General features: G+C 37.9%; 1 protein-coding gene across 1 annotated transcript; it reads left to right on the top strand.

Moving 5' to 3' along the window:
• Positions 1–1,830: 1,830 nt before the first annotated feature.
• LOC136252070 (cilia- and flagella-associated protein 57-like) lies at positions 1,831–16,486 on the top strand. Its single transcript, XM_066044425.1, has 7 exons — positions 1,831–1,987; positions 2,905–3,229; positions 4,659–4,724; positions 4,895–5,065; positions 14,288–14,350; positions 14,489–14,554; positions 15,278–16,486. The coding sequence occupies exons 2-7, from the start codon at positions 2,948–2,950 to the stop codon at positions 16,295–16,297; spliced, it is 1,668 nt and encodes a 555-aa protein (XP_065900497.1). The 5' UTR covers positions 1,831–1,987; positions 2,905–2,947; the 3' UTR covers positions 16,298–16,486.
• Positions 16,487–16,621: the final 135 nt, after the last annotated feature.

The following is a 16,621-nucleotide window of genomic DNA, read 5'->3' as shown; positions in this document are numbered from 1 at the left end:
GTGGAGTATGTTGTCTTGATGTATTTAGGGAGAACTTGGGCTAAGTATGTCAGATTTATGCTCCCTAGATCAGTAAATTAGGTGGCATTTACTTTTTGTTTGCACTGTATTGAACTAGGGGACCTATTGCTTGTGTTGTGTAGCCAAAATTTGAAGGATTTCTACTGGTGGTGAATTGCCATAAATTCAGGCATCAGCAACTTTTTGAGAATACCATATAACCGGAAACTTTGGCAAGTTTTCTTCGATTGGATTTTGGCGAGAGAAAAATTTGGCAAATTTCGTAGAGCTAATACGGATTTGTATTGAACAAACGATTTGGTGGATTTTAGTTTGGCGAAACACCACTCAATCACCAAACTCGCCAAACTTTCCGGCTGTATGGTATGTGATTTTTAATAAACTTACATCATGAATGAAGCTTTTGTAGTCCAAAGAAACTCTTAAAAGAGTGTTTCACTTCTGTTACTAGTAGTTGATTTGAAACAATTACAGTTTGGGCTACAGAGATGACTTATACTGGTACTGCTATATAGATTTACAGTGGAACATCTAGAACATACTTTCTTTTAGAGAGAGATCTTTATGGGGTCTAAAGTTTGGACAAAAATTTCACCAAGTCTCAGCCAAAGATAACCATGATGTCTTTGCGACAGTTTTGAATCAAAAGAGAGTACACTGCTGTGCATTTAATGTTAGATAATGGAAATTGAAGAATGCTTTGATACAAAACATACAGTGTTTTTATTAAGACACCTATCCACAGATTTGACAATCAAATTGTATACTTTGTTCCTAAAGTGACAAACTCTTCAATGAATGAATACTGCTCAGATGTAATAATCACCTTGCATTCCTTCAGGTTGTTTATACACTGAAGAATCCTAGCATTGCATCTGTTAGGAGATAAGTAGATTTATACTTCAAAACAAATAGTTGTGTCGTAGGGAGTAGACTTGCCACATTTGATATGGCTCATCACACATTATCAGGTTACAAACACAACACATTAGTATCCAAGTGAGACAGCCTAGTTACTGTGCACATGTGTCTTGTTCTGTGTGGCATTTCAGGACATGCTCAAGTCCACCACCACCATGCACCACCTTTGCAATACATGAATGCATTTAATATAGACCTCGGCCCATTGTAACCAATGGCACAAACTACTTTTAAAATATACAACATAATAGAACTTGGTACATACCTACGTAATTCAGATATTGTGATGTTGCAAATCAAATAGATACTGAAAATTTAATAGTTTGATAGGTTTTGTGAGCATCCTGCTGGCTGCTATGCATGATAAGGCTTTTGTTGCTGTTTTCAAATTCGGCTTCTTATTGCTCTACAATCCATTAATTCCGAAAATTTTTTGGTACACAATTATGATTTCTGATTTCAGTGAAACCTCAGTTAGTAGCAATGTAGCTGTACATACACGCACCATCTTGTCACAGCTGGTCATAGATAAAGTGTGCTTCATAAAGCCACTTTATCGTATGTTTAGATAATTCATGATCAGTTGGTGCTGAAGAATAGTCCTCACTATTCTTCAGCACCAACTACCTTATACTAGTGTCCTGATAAAGTAGCTATGCATGGCATGTGTAGCATTGATTACATTATGTAATTGGCTTTGAAATTTGGACCTTGTCCTGACTCATCAGTTTTGTTGTAGAATAGCATAGCCATACTTATGATCCATCTGGTTCGATCACCTAGATATAAGGAGAGATTTTAAGTCATTAGTCTGGTGGCGCCCGCCTCTTCACAAAAGTAAGGGGCGGGTCTTACACAAGCAGAGAGGCACACGTGAATTTTGCGTTGATCATGACCTACCGGAAGTTATCCACTAAGGTTTCACAGGCCTGACGCCAAAACAGTTAAGAACGTGGAGCAGTGCAGTTGTAGCTACGTATAACGCCACACCATACATTCGCTGAGGATATCAGTTGAGCGTCAGCCATCCAGCCTTTTTTGCAGCGTGAGTTGCACAATAATATCAGTCATGATGAGTATGGTGTAGTAATGTACCTACGATGTGCATGTCGTAGCTGCAGCCTTTATAGCTAGCGTAGACAGGATCGTTCGTAGGAATGTTTACTATCTATATGCTAAAGGGCATTAAATACTGGCTTGCCTAATTATTTAAATTGCTCCCTTTAATCTCAGTCCAATTTTTTGTCTAGCACTTCAACATCTAGTGCTAGGGGTGGTGGCAAGGGGTGCTGGTTACCCCGGGGAAAAAAATATATAAAAAAAAAAATACTGGCTTGCCGGGCCCTGACAGCTGCACTGAAGCTTGAAAACGCTTTTCATTGCCTAGCTAAAAGGAACTCCCATGACCACCCAGCTAGTGACTCGTTTACAAACAACGTCGGACTTGCTGCTATATAAATAGCTTGGTTGAGTACAGCATGCACATGCAACTAACTTGCTATGTCTATTCATACAATTTGGCTATTGCATATACAACGAATCCTCCAGTTTTCTAGCTATTATTCTTCATGTTGCAGTGATAAAAAATGGCTCAGGTCTAACTGAGCAACAGCTTTGAGGCAATGCATTCCTTGTGGATAGCTACAAACATCTGCAGATTGCATCAGGTAGAACCTCTGCATATCTTGTGCCTAGTGCCTAATTAACATACGAGGTGTTTGCCTCTCACTCACTATGGTAATTCATGGTGTATGGTATCCACAGCATAGGAGATTTAGTCTGTGGGTCAGATCCACCCTTCCCAGTTATATGTCCCAATTATTGTATGTGTTTTTAAAAGTCCTTGCACAGGTTCTGCCTTCTGTGCTCACGCACCCTCCAGTGCCTAACTGCATGCTATTAACAGTGGATGATAATCTAGCATGTATATAACCTAAACCACATGTAATTGTATGAACGTAGTTTCACAGAGGAGGTACCTATACACCAGTTGTGAGGTTATCAGATGTCATCACTGGAGAACTACTACCCGAGCATCATCAGGTTATTGGATGTACAAGTGATTGGTCCTTACCTGGTGAAACGAGGTGTCCTCAGCAGCCAAGACTACTATGACAATTATGTTGGACCACTTCAGAAAGGAGACACCAGCAACCATAAGTTGTCGTTGTCATTGAAATTAGCCAATAAATGTTTGAAGAAGCCAAAGGACTTCCTTGAAGCACTAGAAGAATCACTCAACAGCACAAACCATGCTGATCATCAGGAATTGATTGAACTGCTGCATGTAAGTCCTACATGAAGTATGCTGTGAACAATGGTGTAATTTTAGCTGACTGAACTCATGGACTAGATTCACATAAACTGGCTTGAAACTGCAAGCAATAATCAAGGCATTACCTAGCTTTTGTTATAATAATCCTGGAGACATTATTATTATTATCTGCTCTTCCTTATAGATCATGACGGTCACACATAGCTACACTATTTTAAGTGAAACATGATTACCACATAGATTTAATTTCTTCATACATAACTCCAGTGCATGGTACTAAAGTTCAGTGACGGGGGTATAGCAACCACCTAGTGTTATGTTGCCTGCCTGCTCAATAATAAGTAGTTGGTCTATAGCTAGCTACAGATCAATTGTTGGGAATAGCCATGTACAGCTATATAGAACTCTCATGTTTCATAATAAATTACTGCATGCACAACCTTGTGATCTATAAGGAAGAGAAGATTCAGCAGTAGTAGTATCATAATGGCATTACCAGCATTGCAAGAGTGCCTTGGTTATTGTTAAGGGTCTGTGTCAAGCTTAGTCCGTGAGTCCAGTAGACAATATACATTACAATACTGTTATCAGTTAAGGATTCTGTTAATTATATTACATGCACATTATGCAAATGATTAAGTTTCACTGTTGGGTGTGGTACACAGTTAAGGTATGCAGGCACATACAATACATATCTTTAGAGGTGCTCTAACAGTTTATAATGAGATGTAGTGCATTAATCATAGTGGGCTATAGTAAGTTTCCTTTATGAAAAAGTAAGGTAACCATCAAGCATGATAGCTATATGCATATATGCGTATTGCTAACTATGCATATATGCGTATTGCTAACTATGCATATTGATCAACAAAACCATATAAGTCAAACTGTGATTCCCCTTGTACATAACCACAAACCATTGAACAAAGCTATCATTCTGCCTGAAGAAGCATGTTTGACTGCCTCCACATTTTTGCATGTGTTAATCCAAACTTACCATCCACAAATATTTAAACTGTAGTGGTATAGTTATTTGGGTCACTAATTTTTATTTCCATATTTCAGTGATAACACATATTGCCACTGTACATTAGTTTTAGAATGAGACAGTGAGAAGACTTGAGAGTTAATATGTGTATGCTGAGGAAATAGTAACTACAGTGTTAAATTTATACTCTTGATAAATGTTCTTCTAGCAATACAAGTGCAAAAATGGGTCGGTATTCATGATCAGACTTGCTGAGCTAATCAGTTTATAATTGGTTTGATCACCACAAGCTATATAAGTCATATGCAGTTATTTTAGTGAATAAAATATTTACCACAAAACACTACTGTTTGTTTTGATAGCTATTACAAATGTATATTCCCTTTGTGTATTGTGACCAGTGATGTGTATAATGGTGTGATGTGTATAATGGTGTGTTGTGTGTGCATTTAGGGAAAGAAAAAGTACCTGGTCCACAGAGCTGCTCATACGGTGATAAAAAGAGCATTCTCTAAACAGGTAGAGTATTTTTCTAAATACTTAACTACTTGTGGATGTATATTGTGTGTATACATGTTTAGTAAAAATTTATAGTTCAATTAAACATGTGATAGTTAGCCAGCTGTGTTTATACGTAGCCTGCCTTATTGCTAGGTAGGGATGTTATAATTAATGTGTTTGAATTGCAGAAAAGTGAGCAGGTTCTGAAAGTGAATGGTCATGTCAATGGTCATGTCAATGGCGACGTAAGCAGTGACAGTGACATTGACGGTCACCTAACTAACGGATACAACAGCGATGATGATGATGATGAGGCTATAGTACACTTTGACAAAAGCAGTATCACTGAATTGTCTAAGGTATCAGTTGTAACACTATGGTATCTACTGTACTTTCAGTATACAATTGTGGGGTCTTCTGTTATGCAATTAAGTAATTATAAGTTGATATACAGTAAGGATTCCATATTATAATAATAATTCAGCCGTAATGAATGAGCCTTATTCACAATTACGTCACAAAATAAAAGTGGCAGAAATAGTGGGGGTGCTTTGTACAGAGAGGTATTGGGAGAGATGGTGTTAACGTTTGTATGTATATTCACACAAGGGCAAAAGTGAGGTATACTAGGGTGTTTACTAGTTTTAGTCTGGTTTCGCCAGACAGTCTCTTTTCACACTGCCACAACATGTTTACTATCTCTTGTCATTATGTCTGATGATTCCAAGTAGAACAAACCACTAAAAGCATTCAGTTCAATGACTGCGCGAAAGTACCCCCACTATCGTAAAATTTGACATCATATTTTGTAATTTTCAGATAAGGCTCATAGTCCTATGTACTAAAATAAGGCTATATGGTCACAGGTAACACACTTGTTAGTGCAGTGTAATATCATATATAGAATCCTTAATGTATATCAACTTACCTAACCAATGTGCCACATCAGTTGAAACATTATCTTGGTAATGGCAACCACAATGTATGGTAATTATTGTCATAGACTAATATGCATACTTCTCATACATGAAGACAATGTACTTGCATGCAGTCCACCATGTGAAATTGAATTATTCTGGCTCATTTCATGACTAAACTTCTTCAGTGTAGTGTGTGCATAGCTATGTGCTAAAGAAATGGAATCTGTTTACCAATACTGCATGAGCATCAAATGTTTAATAAATGCAACCCACTTAAGTTTAGTTTTAATACAAATATTGATAGAGCTTGTGGACCCCCAGATAAGTTAAACAGGTTGTTGTTACATAAAGTTACCAACATATCATGAGCTATTAAACCTCAAATATGTGACCAGCTCAGCAAAAAACCCACACTATTTCTGGATTTCTTTTTATTGCCACAGTATTATCTACAGTGTCCAAGAAATAAGTTAACAAGAGTTTCAGCCCATTGCATGATTATAGCACTACACAATACGCCACAGGAATTTACATTCACTTTTGTATACATCAGTCTACAGTATTGTGATTTGGCTTTGTTCTGTATTCAAGTAACTACCATGTGCTTCACCAATACACTCTAATTAAGTACAATCACGCACACACATGCGTGTAATAAGGGTTTGCGTATACAACACTCCTCCCCCCTAAAAAAGAGAGGTACCTACAACAACATGTGAGTACAATCGTGTATGCATAATCGAGGGTCCGCTATAGTTCAAGAAAAGTTATCAGGTCAGTCAAGTTATTCATTCAATCTCTTTGGCTGCACTCTGGCCAAGTACTGACCGTGGAATTTCTATCTGTAAACACAGGTGACTATTTTATTAACAAATCTTCAACACCTGGAGCTTGATCTGTAATAGACATCTCTACTGATCTGTCCATTCACTGTCTGTAGGTCAGCTACTGGCTGGTGCTGTTGAATAGGTTCTAGTTCTTGATCACTATGTGGTTCGTCATTGGTAGGCCAAGGTTGCAAATGGTCAACATGTGCTTGTCCAGTATAACCATCAACAACTACTTCATTGGTAAGTGGCTTGATTTTCCATAATACTATTGCTGACTGCCACTTGCTGAATGCTGTGGGACATAAATCACAAAGTGCTACTCTCTGGCTTGTGTGAAACGTTTCACCAACATTGTCTTCTACAGCTACTGACATCTTCTGGGACATATAAGGATGAAAGTTTAGTTCCAGGAATCCTATCCAGGAGGACTTCTGAAGGTGTTTGGCCTGTAGTGGTATGGGGCGTATTGCGGTATGTGGCTAAGAATTTAGCAATTTTATTTTCTACACTTTCATGGCTGGTACTCTTTGTGAGTGCCTGCTTCACTGACTTTACAAAATTTTCTGCCAATCCATTTGATGATGGGTGGTAGGGTGGGACACGCCAATGCGTGATGCATTAGCTTTCATGAACACAAAAAACTCTGAGGAAGTAAAAGGTGGGCCATTGTCTGATACCAGTGTGACTGGTAAGCCATGTGTAGCGAACATAGTACGTAATTTGTCAATGGTCTGTGAAGCTGTTGTAGAGCATACAGAAAATACTTAAGCCATTTAGATAATGCATCGATGATAACCATTTATCCCATTCTGCATGGTCAACGTGACCACACTCTCAAGGTTGTTGAGGCACTAACCATGGGTGTACTGCTGCATGACATAGATTGATTGCTGTCAAGCAACATTCATTGCAACTCTTAGACAAGTCTTCTATGTCTGCATCCATCTGTGGCCAACATATGACACTACGAGCCAGTGACTTCATGCGAGTAATCTCGAGGTGAACACTATGTAGCTCTTCCAGAAGTTGTTTCGGTAAGCAACCATCCACTACAGACAAATCATTTCTCTTGTTGTAGTATGGTGACAAAAGATTTATCAATCTTACGAGGCAGCCACCACGTTGAACTGCTGAAATTACTGTAGCAATTGATTTGTCCTCCACAGATGGCTTTGGCAATTTGGGTAGCCAGAACTGGTGAATTCTCTGGAGTCACCACCACTGTATGGACTTTTTTAGCCTTATCTCTCCTGCCACTTGGGCTTGGTAAATGAGACATACAATCTGCTTAGTAATTGAGTTTACTGGGAATGTGCTGAATTGTATAACAGTAAGCACTCAGTAGCACTGCCTAACGGTGCATTCTTGCTGCAGCCAGAGGTGAAATGCCCTCTATCTCACCTAGAATTTTGCAAAGAGGGTGGTGGTCGGTTACCAGAGTAAATAATCTACCATATAAGTACTGGTGGAAACGGTGTACCCCAAAAATGCTTCCCATTCGATCTGAGCATAATTGAATCCAGAGGAAGTTAAAGCACATGAAGCATACACTATGGGGTGCTCATCTCCATTAGGCATTATGGACATTACCACACCATGAGGTGATGCATCCCAAAATAGCTTCAATGGCTTGTCAACATCATAATGAACTAGCATAGTGTCTGCACACAGCAACTGCTTAGCTTCTACAAATGCCTGCTAGTGCTTTGTCTTCCAGTACCATTTAGCATTATTTTGTAACAACTGGTGTAGTGGGTGTAATGTCTGCGACACGTTTGGCATGAACTTAGCATTATGGGTAATCATGCCTAAAAAGGACTGCAATTCTTGCTTGTTTTGTGGCGTTGGTGTATCGTGTACACTTTAACACAACTCTGAGACACCTTCCTTGGATATTATGTGGCCTAAAAACTCTAATTCTTTCTGGAAAAACAAACACGTTTACCATTTAAGCTGTAACCCATACTCCCGAATTCTGTCTAAAGCTGCATGCAAATTTTTCTCATGTTTAACTCTAGTGGTACCAGTCACTAATATGTCGTCAATAAAGTACACCACACCAGGAATTCCTTGCAAAACCTGTGCCATCGCTTTTTGCCACAAAGATGGGGCTGTGGAAATTCCAAAGGGAAACTTGGTATATTGATACAGCTCCAAATGTGTATTGATAGTTAACAATGGCTGGGAAGCTGCACTAACCCTCATTTACTTATAGGCTTACCAGGTCTAGTTTGGAGTAAGACTCCCCATTAGAAAAGGTGCTGAACTTTCCTCTAGAGTAGGAGTGGGTACATTTTTGAGCAAATTACTGGATTAACAGTAACCTTAAAATCCCCACATATGCACATACCACCATCATACTTATGTACCACAACAATAGGTGCTGCCCACTCACTTCTCTCCACTGGTATCAGCTCACCTTCAGCTACCTGAGCTAGCAGAGTTTGCTTGACCTATTCCTTTATAGCAAACGGCACTGGTTGGTGGCGATGGAACTTAGCCGGAGTAGCATGTTAACTTATGGGAATGGAAGCCTCTATATCTTTTACTTATCTCTAAAAACATCTGCATACTCAGAAAGTAATGATTCATGAGTAGATGGTCCTTCCATAGTACTGTGTACTTGAGTAGCTTGCAAGATGAGAGATAAAATATTGATTCCAAGCAATGACATTCAATCCCAGCCAAACAAAGGAAGCTATGCCTCTACATCCACTACTATGAAGGTTGCAGCAATTACCCATTCATTGACTTAAACAGTGGCCTGACATTCACCCTTAACCACTAAAGGGGACTTGCCACACTGGAAGAGTGTGACCGAAGTTGGATGCAATTCACATCTTAGAGACAGGGAATGTCTAAAGTGTGACCAAGGAATTGTAATGAGCTCTGTACTTGAGTCCACCTCCATGTCAAGTTCCACACACACAGAAACTAGAAATTTTCCACCTGACCCCAAGTTAAAAAACTGAGTACAGAGCACTATCAGTACTACTATTGCTGCTAGCATCACTTTCTTGCAGCTGATGGACACCAATTTTTTGCTTGCTGTCTTAGCTGCCTTCTTTTTCCATGATCTGCATACTCTGGTCAAATGACCTGTCTTCTGGCACACGTGACATGTAGCATCTTTATAGCAGCAGTCTGCAGCTGAATGATATGGCTTCCTACATTAGCAACATTCTAATTTGGCCGAGTGAATTCTGTATGTCTCACCATCTTCTTGTTCATTCCCCTTGTTTGATTCTTGTATGCATTTAGTCTCTTTGCAAACCACTTCAGCTGCTTTGACTCGTTTTAGTGCAAGTTAAATTTACCACACAGAGTAGTTCTTTTTGACACTTCAAGTCTCGTAGACCACAAACAAATTGGTCATGAATGGCAACTTCCAAATACTGCTTAAAGTTACAAGTTTTTGTCAGTTGTCACAACTCTGCCATAAACTCCGCTGCTGATTCTGATTTCTGCTGACTTCTCTTAAAAAACTTAAAGCGCTCTGCTATTTCTATTGTTTGTGGCCTTCCAAATGTGTCATTGTGTCATCAAGTGTTAGTTCACTTACTGGCATAGGACTCGCTAGATCCTTCAACTTTGCGTATGTTGTTTGTCCCAGCAGTGTCCTTTGTTGAGTCAACTCCTGTAGACTGGCATGGACCATCCTTGTCACCAAATATGCTCTGTATTCAAGTAAAACCAGAGCCTGCCACATCCTTCACCAAATAAAGTACAATCACATGCGCGCATGCGTACATTAAGGGTTTACATATACAACAGGCTTAAAATGTTTCCATAGTTTTATTAGCCCTGTATTCACTTGCACATACAAGTATGAAGATGTTTCAAATAAAGATTATGATGATTTTGTTTATGTATACAGCAATGCAAATAACCCACATACATCCGTAATAAGACATGAGCAGGCAATTAAGATGGTGTATAGGTTGAGACTCACATTCTTGAGTAATGGCTCAATTAAAATTTGCATTATCAGGTGATCTCATATCATTATCTGATAGAGCATAAAGTTTGATGTAAAAAATGTCATAAAAGGAGCCGTGATCAGTTTATAACAACTCTTGCATATGAATGCTAGATGCTATGGGTAAGTAAAAACAGTGAATCTGGGGATGAGGACTTGCAAGGATCCAACTTTTCTCTGGATTTCAAGCATCTAACATTCACATGCAAGAGTTGTTATAAACTAATCACAGCTCCTTTTATGACATTATATACATCAAACTTTATGCTCTATCAGATAATGATACGAGATCACCTGATAATGCAAATTATGACTACATTGTACTAGCCTACTCTGCATGCCACAATTGTTTGCAACCACATAAAAGCCCTACATAATTAGAAATTATAAGCACCTACTTTGGAAAGGGTTTTGACTTGGGTCTAGCATTGGCCACTTGTTCTTCACAACTCCAACCACATGAGTGGTAAATCTAGCGATGTGGCATTAATCTAGCCTTTGACCACAATCACTGAACCTGTCAAAGGAAGCTACGGTTTCGTGCTAACTATCACAAGGTAAAGGATGTATATAAACTTCATGAAGTACATGAATTGAATATCAGTAAAATCCTGAAAAAATATCGGTCCCTAGTCCTGGGTCATTGGTCCACTGCTTGTATCCAACATATCCTGCTATCGTATTGTACTCTAGTGGTGACCAGTGTAGACAATTGTTTCTAGGTCAAACCTCAACACGTTAGAGTTAGTAGAAAGTGATTGAGTTGCTTGTCACTGGTTTGCACTCACATACAGGTTATACACATGATGGTTGTATGTTTACTAGCTATCTTAGCCTGCTGTATGCAAAGACTTATCTTGTAGTCTTCCTACCATTTTGCAGTGGAGTTGCAATACCACAAGATTTCTCATACAGGTGGTGGTGGGAAATCAGTAAAAACGAAGGACACAATACTTTCACTAGACTCACAGTACAATACTCTACTCCTCTAAATACAATTTCATACTCATTGCTCTCACCCCATTGGACTGATCAAAAGACATACCAAGTCACTAGATTGGCCATCAGAGGTACAAACTGAGGCCAAGAAAGCAGCCAGAGTAATATATATTATATATATATATTATATTAATGGTTTACAGATCAAATAACACAAGTACAGAACATTAGACAAATCAAAAAGGGAAATTACATGATCTGAGGGTCAGCTAGCCACCAGTGCCAGCTGCCTTAAATTAATTAACTGCTTAGCAACTAAACTTTACTTACGTACAGTACAACTACAAAATATTAAAGTTACATGAGTGGGGAAGCTTACTACAGTTCCTACAAGGACATAAAAAATGCAAAGTACAATTACTGTTAGTGTCAAAAGTATTTGTAAAATGATTCCATAAAAAATAATAAGTTTATGTTTGATAGTAGGGAGGGAAAGGGATAAGTCAATGATAGGTAATGCATTCCACAATCTAGGGATTCTGTAAAAATATGAATTTGCTGTAATGACATTGTCAGAATTTCTGTGGCATAACATGCTGCTGGATGATCTGGTACGACTGTTGTTGAAGCAAACATGGTCGGATATGTTGAAGCTACTAGTAGGGGAGTTCAAAGATTTTATTAGAAAAAGAACATCATGTAATTCTAACACATACATCAAAGGTAAAAGCTTCAGATGAAACAATCTTGTTTTGTAATCCATAGTATAGTTATTCAATATAAATTTAGTTGCACGGCGCTGGACTTGCTCTAACAACAAAATGTCCTTCATAAGATGGGGTCGCCATAAGGCAGAACAATATAAAAGCTTGGATCTCACTAGAGTCAGATATAGTGTTTTTCTAGCTTGAATAGAGAAGGTGTTCTTAAAAGTTCGGCGGAGTAGGCCAAAGGACTTATAAGCCTTAGCCACTGTAGAATCAATATGACTGGCCCAAGACAAATTTTTGGAGAAAACTATTCCGAGGTCACGATGTTCTGTGACATTAGATAGTTGAACACCATTAATGAAATAGTTTGTGTTGTGTAATGTGACCTTGAAATGTAAAACGACACACTTCTTAATACTGAAAGAGAGGTCATTATCAAGACTCCATCCATATAGGGAGTTTAAATCATTCTGAAGTTGGTTGGAGTCAGTGATACAATGGATTGCCTTAAAGCATTTGAGGTCGTCAGCAAACTTAAAGATTGTGGAATTCTCAACTTTATCACACAGATCGTTAACATAGATTATGAACAGCAATGGTCCCAAGATGCTACCCTGAGGTACACCAGATTTAACAGGTCGAGAGCAAGATAAACTATTATTGACCAAAGCACGTTGACTACGGTCAGACAAATAGGACCGTAGCCATGACCACACATCACCTGTGATGCCAGCAGACCATAACTTCAACAACAGTTTAATATGTGAAACACTGTCAAAAGCTTTGCTGAAGTCAAGGTAAATACTATCAGTTTGTTTCTTGTCAGAACATAGATCATCAAAATATAGTAACAACTGTTGCAAAGTAGATTTGTTTTTACAGAATCCAAATTGATGGCGTGATATGGAGTCTGAATAGAAATCAAGAAGTTTGTTATGTACTAGTCGTTCTAAAACTTTAGATACATTGCATAGTAATGAAATAGGCCGATAGTTTTTGACAGAAGATTTATCACCCGACTTGTAAACAGGTATTATGTTGTGGCATTTCCAGTCACTGGGAATGACACCATTTGCCAAAGACAGAGAAAATAGATGATGTAGAGGTGCAGTCAATGAATCAGCACAGCTATTTAGGACTTTAGGTCCAATATTGTCTGGACCAACAGCTTTAGAAGTCTGTAAGGATCTTAACTCTTCAAATATGTCTTGGAAACTGAGAGTAATATCAGGAATAGCACTGGATGGAATGGACACCTCTTCCAAATTTGGTAAAGGGGTGGCAGCATCAGTAAAAACGGAGTAGAAATATTGGTTAAACAGTTCAGCCTTATCCTTATCTGACACAGCTTTTACAGAATCGTTGACTAAAATTGAGGGAAGGGATCCAAACTTGGTGATACTTTTGATATAACGAAAAAGTTTTGGGTTCTTAGATTGTGCGTAACTGTTAATCAGTTCTTTCTCATAAGTTTCCTTTGCATTATATAACTCTTGTTGGGTGAGCTCTTCAAGTTGGATCAAACGTTGTAGGGAGGCAAGAGTAAAATGACGACGTAATTTTTTACGAAGAGTACGGAGACATTTAAGATGATGTCTAATTGTTGGAGAAAACCAGTTGGGATACTGAGTGGGTTTTAGTTTGATTTTAGGAATGAACAAGTCCATGCCACTAAGTAATAGTTCCTTTAATATAGCCCAGGCACTGTTGACGTCAGTAGTATTGTAGTAAGCTGTTAAGTCACAAGTAGAAATGAACTGATTCAAACTGATGTAGTCACCTTTAGAATAATCGAACACATATCTTGCTGACTTATGGATGGTATGAGAAGAACTGTAAGAAAATGAAAATGTAATTGGGTAGTGATCAGATGAAATACCAAATGAATTGGAAGAATGAATAAAGAGATTACTAATGAGTAATGGTGGAAAATGAGACTGTATATACAGAAATAAGTAGTGTAGCTATCTCAGCTTCATGTTGTGATACAAACATGTAGGGCATTGCTCAACCAGTCTCAAATGTGCTTTCAAGAATGATGCCAATATGGGATGCCGTTTCTTTGCTTCACAATACATAGGTGGTGTGAACACAATACATAGGTGGTGTGAACACAATACATAGGTGGTGTGAACACAATACATACGTACATCAGTGTATCAATTACCATGTAGTTTTATCTATGGTGTATCTTCCCCTTTAGAAAGGATGGCCCTTGAATGTGTCTTGTTCTTCACTAAATATTTCACCAGTTTTCACTGAGAAAGTGAGTACCTAAATTGTTTGGTAATGTCAAAAGTAGCGACACTTAGCACACATTATTATATATATAATATATCACAATACGTAGCTGCGTGGTATTAGAAAACAATTATAACAGTTGTAATTGACTTTAACATTGTAGGAAAATTTCCGCGGATCAACAGGATCACTAAACATGTCTGGATGTCATGAGAGGAGTCGAAAAAATGTGAATAACTTATTGTAGTACTACTGATGGTTATGTGCATATAGTTGGGTTCTTAATTTGCTTTCTTATTGTTCAAATTATACCCTCACACACCCTTAGATTGGGGTAACTCAGCAGCAGTCAGTTACCCTGTGCCTTATCAAATCAGGACTAGAATTATAAAATTGAAGTTGGCAACCATGTTGTTGCAAGAAAAGTACTGCTATATTGGTACCTGTCTCAGTTTTGATAATCAATACATTTCGTATTATTACTGATAAAGAACATAGTTTTCTTTGTAATTACACAGATTGTTGTAATTACACAGATTGCTACATTGTTTGTATCTACTTTGAATCCATTCAACACTGCAACTGCTAAATAAGTGTATTTGACTGCTTTATTACTGCACATGTCTTGATTTTGCCTCTGGTAGGGCACCAGAATTATGGTAGGGCCCAGGCCCATCCCTAGGTAATGCCACTGCTAGAGTCATGTAGTAGTGACACCATTTGTATACCAGAACTACCTTATTATTAATAAAATAATTTAATTAGAGGGATTAAAATTAGGTGTTGCACTGAAGTTGCTACTGAATGACTGACTGATTGAGAAATAATAGAATTTTATTGTACGTTTGCTTTGCCTAGAAGTATCAATCATTTTTAGCCATATTGCAGGAAATAATATTTTCTAGTGTTGATGTTCAGTACTATTTTATGGTTACATTGTGTGCATTTGTAGTCTGTAGAACATCTCAAGTGCATCTTCAATGGAACAGCATCACCACACCAGACATCACCAACACTGAAACACAAGAGGTCATCAACACCATTATTCCAGAACATCATGGCAAAGACAAATCACAAAGACGAAGATGACAAAAACTCACAAGCACTTTATGAACAGTCCGAGGTAGAAATCAAGAAACTCAAAGAAAAGAACAAATTGCATGAAGAAACAATGAAAACATGTCAGTCAGAGTGTGAGGAGCTTCGAAAACAAGTCAAAGAGTTGCAGCAGCTAAAGGGAAGAGATGGAAATGAAATTCTTAAAGAAACAATAGAGAAATTGAAAGATGAAAATAAACAGTTAAATGAACAAGTGACACATTTCAAAATTGAAATTGCCACTTTGAACGAGAGGCTGTCATCTAAAGCAGAGAATGAAGAACGTTTGGAAACAGCTAGAACAGAACACGAGAAATATTTACAGGCACTACAAGTCAAGGTTGACAGCATGACAATCCAACTGGAAAGTAGTAACATCAAGTTGGAATCAAAACAAGAAATGGTCAAACATCTTGAAACCCGAAACAAAGAACTTACAAAACAATTAAATGACCTCAATCTAAAACTAAATGAACAAATAACTCATGAACAAACCAACCACCAGAATGAGCTTGCAAAGTACCAAGAAAAATGTAAGTTGCTAGAACATCAAGTTCAAGAGAGGGATGTGAAAATCAGTAATTTTGAAGGCAAGATGGAAGTCACTGCTTTAAACCTACAACAGATACAATATTTGCTCACTACCATAAACCAAAGAGAGGCTGCAAAAGATATTGTAGTGACTGTTACTGAAGAACCACAGAAGAAAAAGTCCAGAGATCACATAACTGACTCTTTTGCAAAGTGCTCCAAACAAGATCTAATAGAAATCATTGAAACTCACGTAGACCAGATTGAAGCTCTGCATCAGAAGTTATACAGATACAAACGTGAAATTAAAAACTTACAACGAAAGATTCAGTTAGTTATATGAATCACTTGAAGGACAAATTAGTATAAGCAATGTGAGTTTGTTAGTAACATTGCTATAGATTTCATTGAATTCCCCTTTCAACTATGTACAATTATGTTAAATGTTGTATATTAAACATCTTGTGTGTATAATAGTAATTAGAGCATATAGACAGGGTGTATTTTGACAGTAAAACTTTATTGCAAAAGACCTTGTAAAACAGTACTTGATAATTGTACCACTAAAAGTGGAGCCAGCAGTCATTGGGGGCAATGGGGTGAGCCCCAAACCAGCAAATATCTCAGAAAACATCCTTGTTTGCTTGTTTGTGCAGTTAACTGCATC

Source organism: Dysidea avara, chromosome 4, assembly GCF_963678975.1.
Source record: "Dysidea avara chromosome 4, odDysAvar1.4, whole genome shotgun sequence".
In the NCBI taxonomy this organism is placed as follows: domain Eukaryota; kingdom Metazoa; phylum Porifera; class Demospongiae; order Dictyoceratida; family Dysideidae; genus Dysidea; species Dysidea avara.
The sequence above is the reverse complement of the archived record's forward strand: the minus strand, read 5'-3'. Positions and strand labels throughout refer to the sequence as shown.